This window comes from Triticum dicoccoides, chromosome 1B, assembly GCF_002162155.2.
Source record: "Triticum dicoccoides isolate Atlit2015 ecotype Zavitan chromosome 1B, WEW_v2.0, whole genome shotgun sequence".
Lineage (NCBI taxonomy): Eukaryota > Viridiplantae > Streptophyta > Magnoliopsida > Poales > Poaceae > Triticum > Triticum dicoccoides.
This window is the reverse complement of record NC_041381.1, coordinates 143,314,442-143,319,007: the sequence shown is the minus strand read 5'-3', so window position 1 is coordinate 143,319,007 and position 4,566 is coordinate 143,314,442. Positions and strand designations below refer to the sequence as shown.

Here is a 4,566-nt window from a genome sequence, read left to right as displayed (position 1 = left end):
AACAAGCAAGAAACTGAGATTGCAATCTGGATATTGAGAATATAAGATGAAAGCTTTATTGATCAAGGTGGGGTTCTGTGACGCCTTTGTCTGGTCGTTGAACACAAACGAAGTACGCGAAGTTGCAGCTATGGCAAACTTTAATCTAAACAAAATCCAAAGTCTAAACGGTGCCCTAAGGGCTGTATATATGGAGGAAGAGAGGGGGAATTTCGTGGCCCTTGGTGGAGGGGTCCGAAATCAACCCTATCTCTTGTTTCCCCACACATACGGACTCTAAAAATAGCCTATACTTATGTATTTCGAAATTACATGGGCCTGGCCCAATAAAAAGGTGACGCAGCACCTATAATAGCCTCTGGACGAAATTTATGAAGTGACATCTTGTATATTTTGTCCAAGGCTTCATGCACTCGTTATGGTGGCTTCAAAGATCTGAAATCATCACTTGTAACTCCGTTCTTGTTCCCCTTGCGTGTGCCATCATCTCCATGCTTGTTCTTGCTCCAATGTTCATCCTTCTCCAAGCTAGGCCCTTCATTTGTAAGCAAAACAAATGTATCCAATTTAGGCAGCATCATATTCTCATGAACATTAGAATCATTACCAAGAAATGAAAGTACCTGGTAATTTAGATGGCGTGCGCGAGCTCTAGTAATTGGTCTAGTATGTATAGCAGCAGGGGCTGTGGGTGTAACAATGGTATTGATGTCCTCATCAGGTTGCCCTCACCAACTCCTGCCTCTCCTCGCTCCCGATGTTTCTCATGGGATTCTACCTGCTGTACGAAGGGACACACTCGGGCTTCGATAAGCACAGGGGTGCCTTCTTCTGGAATTCTGCTGATAATAAACACAAGTATAGGATGGTTAAGTGGGCTCTCATCTGTAGACCCAAGAACATGGGAGGCCTTGGTATCATTAACACCAGAATTATGAATAATGCCTTTTGCTTAAATGGTGGTGGAAGATTATGTTCCTCGACGACCGCCCCGCCTGGCTTAATATTCTCAAAGCGAAATATTTCCCCTCCTCCAGCCCTAAGTTCGCTCCTGCCTATGGTGGCTCTCAATTTTGGCGTCAGCTGGTCAGCATTAGGCCGGCTTTCCAGTCCCTTGTGAAGTTCGTTGTCCGTAATGGTAAATCCACGCGTTTTTGGTTAGACTGGTGGGTTGGGGACACCAGGTTGGCGGTGGCCCACCCGACTCTGTTTTCGTTCTGTGCTGATCCTGAGATCTCAATCTTTGAGCTCTCGGCTCAAGGCTGGGTTTTAGATTTCCGGCGCTCTCTTTCCCCTGTAGAGTTGGAAGATTGGCACCGCCCTATTGCCTGCTTCCCCCTGCTCTCGGAGGAAGAGGACTCCGTTGCTTGGCCCCACACCTCTTCGGGGCATTTTTCGGTAAAGTCGGCATATTCAAAACTCATCGTTGGTACCCGCACTGATAAGTTTAAGTACATTTGGTCTGCCCGTATCCCTCCCAAGATCAAAATCTTCCTCTGGCAAGCGCACCGTCGCAAACTTCCAGCGGCTGACCAGATTAAGAAGAGGAATGGTCCGGGCTCGGACTTCTGCCAGCTCTGCGGTACCCTGGAGAATACTGATCATATCTTTTTCCACTGCTCGTTGGCTAAATTAGTTTGGAGCTGCATTAGACTTTGGCTTGGGGTTAATTGGAACCCTTCCTCCTTTGTGGATTTGCGGCAGTACATCAAGACCCTAGCTGGTCGTTCTAAGAGGGTTTTCATGGTGGGCTGGGCTGCGACTTGTTGGGCTCTATGGACTACTAGGAACAAGTTCACTATTGAACACATTTTCCCTACTAACCCAGTCAGTTGCTTATTCAAAGTCAATGTCTTTTTGCAGCAGTGGAGATCATTGACTAAGGATGGGGACCTAGAGGCTTTCGACGATATGCTATCCAAAATGAAATCTACGACTTCTTCCCTGTTGCGGCTCTCTAGGCGGACGCTTCCTTAGTGGCTTGGATGTTGGTTCGACTGGGCTGCGTGCCATGATAGGCTGGTTGCCTTGTACCCGTACTTCTTATTCGATTCTGTTAAACTCTTGTGTATCCTTGATTTGGTTGTGACGCTGCCTGGTGGCTTTATTTATAAAATCGGGCTATCGCCTTTTCTCTAAAAAAATATACTACTTCCTCGTTTTAAAATTATAATACTCCCTCTGTAAATTAATATAAGAGCGCTTAGAACACTAAAGTAATGACCTAAACGCTCTTATGTTAGTTTACCGAGGGGGTACTTATCTTGGGACGAAAAAAGTACCGTGTATGAGGGTGGACCTATTCAAATAGTGCAGGTACGTGTGATCCATGCACCGACGTTAAACGTGTGTACGAGCACTTGGTTGCGTCGTCTCTTAAGTTTCCACTTTTCTCTAATTCATGGTGCTAACTGGAGCCTGTTTCATTACCCTCCACCCCAAATCGCCAATGGTCGGAAAAATCGATTCGAGAGTCATGCCCATGACTCCCTGAGTGTAGTTGGTGCTGTCAGAAAGGGACGAGGACCAACGTGTTGGTTGGTGGAGCCTGCAGGGTGATGAGTTGACGAATGGCAACGGCAACGGGGCCAGCAGGGTACGCTCACAGGAGATCTCGGCGGTGGCCGGTCACGTTGCCGTGCACTCGAGTGCACACCGTAACGACCCGACATTCTCCACCGTCACGTGAAGTCCTGCCTAGATCACGGACGCAAAGAAACGAAAAGAAAGAAGAAAAAGTCACGCACGGTCACTGCTAAATCCACCTTCATTCGTACACACGCTCATATAAATCTCGCCCTTCTCTTCTGCCACCTCTCCCCTCTCTCTCTCTACTCTCGTCTGATGGAGTGCAAGGCGGCGAGGGAGCCGTCCTCGTCCGCCCCCTCTTCTTCCATGGACAGCTGTGGCGCCGGCGGGCCGCGGGCGACGGTCTCCACGGCCTCGTCCTTCTACCGGCCGGCGATCGACAGGGGCCTAAGCACGGACCTTCACCTCGGGCTCAGCCTGCGGTCGTGCTCCTCCTCCTTCCACGCAGCTGACGGCGTCTCCGCTTCCACTCCAAGGTCTCTGCAGGCTCGTGATTTTATCTCAGAAATTAAACTTCTTGTTCATCATTTTGCATCGGTCGATCTCTGGCTCTCTGCACATAAACCGACGCATCCAACCTGCCGTCTTCTTAGGAGCGCCCTGACAACAACGGCGGGTCCGGCGTATGAGACAGGCGGCGGCGGCGGCAGCCATGGGCAGCAGTTGCTGTTTGTGAAGGTGTACATGGAGGGCGTCCCCATCGGCCGGAAGCTGGATCTGCTGCTGCTGGACGGCTACGACGACCTCCTCGCTATCCTAGGCCGCATGTTCAAGGCCTCCATCATACGTACGCGACTAGCATTCATATAAGTCATCACAACAAAATTTAACTGTCTGACCATCGATCATGTACTACTTCTTCTCTGATATTTAGTTTGTTTGTTCAATCTAGATCCGGATACTATCGGCCGTGATCACCGAGTGGTTCTTGGGGAGAAGCAGGCTCGCCATGTTGTCACTTATCAAGACCAGGAGGGGGACTGGTTGATGGCCGGCGACCTGCCGTGGGCGTACGTCTATTTGGCTTCATTCTGAATTTCAGACTTATCAGTTCTTCCATCTCACAATAATTCCACAGACTTGAGTTTGAACTATCGACCAGTGATGCAAAACGTGTGGATGATACTTCAGGGAATCAAATTAAATTGCGCTCCACATCTTTGTCAAACTTATTTTTAGAGGATCTTTGTGGAAATCTTAAATAATTATTTTCCTTAATGATTCTTTGGGCAGGCTATTCCTGGCGAGTGTGAAGAAATTGAAGATTGCAAGGGTGGATAGTAGCATCTCGGATTGATTCAACGAGGGCGACTCATGTGGCTCCATTCCTGGGTGTGCTTGGATTTCATTAATTCATTTATTTGGGGGATTAAGATGAGACGGTCATTTCTTGGTGGAGTAGGCTGCTTAATATGTACAGTATGCAGAAGTGCGGGAAATATTCCTGAAAAAAAAAGAGCAACAGATATATAATAGTTTTTTTTAATTATTTTTCTTCAAATTTGATCGTTTATTTTCTCCTCTGTGGCCGACACTATGAATATAGATCAAGTACCGGGCTTGTTAAAACTCAATCTACTGAGATTTAACCAAGTTTTAGTCGACTGCATAGCCGTTAGACCTTTGCGTGAAGATTCGTGCTGGACTGAGCACCGTCCAACAGACCTCACAACATTTTGTCCCACAGTTTGCAACATATCTTTCTACCGGTTGCAGCATCTATCTTGCTGGTTGCGGCATGTCGTCTCACCGGGCACAACATCTTCCATCGTCGATTGTAGCACGTCGTCCCACCAGTCGCATCATCCGCCATTTATGCTTGCAGCATTTAGTCACAATGAATGTAGCGTCTGTCGTCATTGCTTGCAACATTTTTCGTCACTGACTGTAGCATGTAGCCATGCCACTCATAACACCGTAACATTGACGTCACTCAACTGAGTTCTAGCCACACCCATCAAGTATGCACAATCTCCA

At 47.9% G+C, this 4,566-nt stretch overlaps 1 protein-coding gene across 2 annotated transcripts; it reads left to right on the top strand.

The window, feature by feature from the left end:
* Positions 1-2,792: 2,792 nt before the first annotated feature.
* LOC119323957 (auxin-responsive protein IAA8-like) lies at positions 2,793-4,140 on the top strand. Of its 2 annotated transcripts, XM_037597679.1 has the most exons (4): positions 2,794-3,065; positions 3,183-3,376; positions 3,482-3,599; positions 3,823-4,140. In XM_037597679.1, the coding sequence occupies exons 1-4, from the start codon at positions 2,845-2,847 to the stop codon at positions 3,884-3,886; spliced, it is 597 nt and encodes a 198-aa protein (XP_037453576.1). In that variant the 5' UTR covers positions 2,794-2,844; the 3' UTR covers positions 3,887-4,140. The 2 variants fall into 2 exon arrangements, with proteins under 2 accessions (XP_037453570.1, XP_037453576.1); XM_037597673.1 differs by having other exon boundaries at positions 2,793-3,376.
* Positions 4,141-4,566: the final 426 nt, after the last annotated feature.

Bases quoted from the DNA above. Each gene is read 5' to 3' on its own strand.
- LOC119323957 (XM_037597673.1), top strand. From the start codon at position 2,845: ATGGAGTGCAAGGCGGCGAGGGAGCCGTCCTCGTCCGCCCCCTCTTCT. The intron at 3,377-3,481 runs GTACGCGACTAG...TGTTCAATCTAG, and splicing joins GTTCAAGGCCTCCATCATAC to ATCCGGATACTATCGGCCGT. The intron at 3,600-3,822 runs GTACGTCTATTT...TTCTTTGGGCAG, and splicing joins GCCGGCGACCTGCCGTGGGC to GCTATTCCTGGCGAGTGTGA.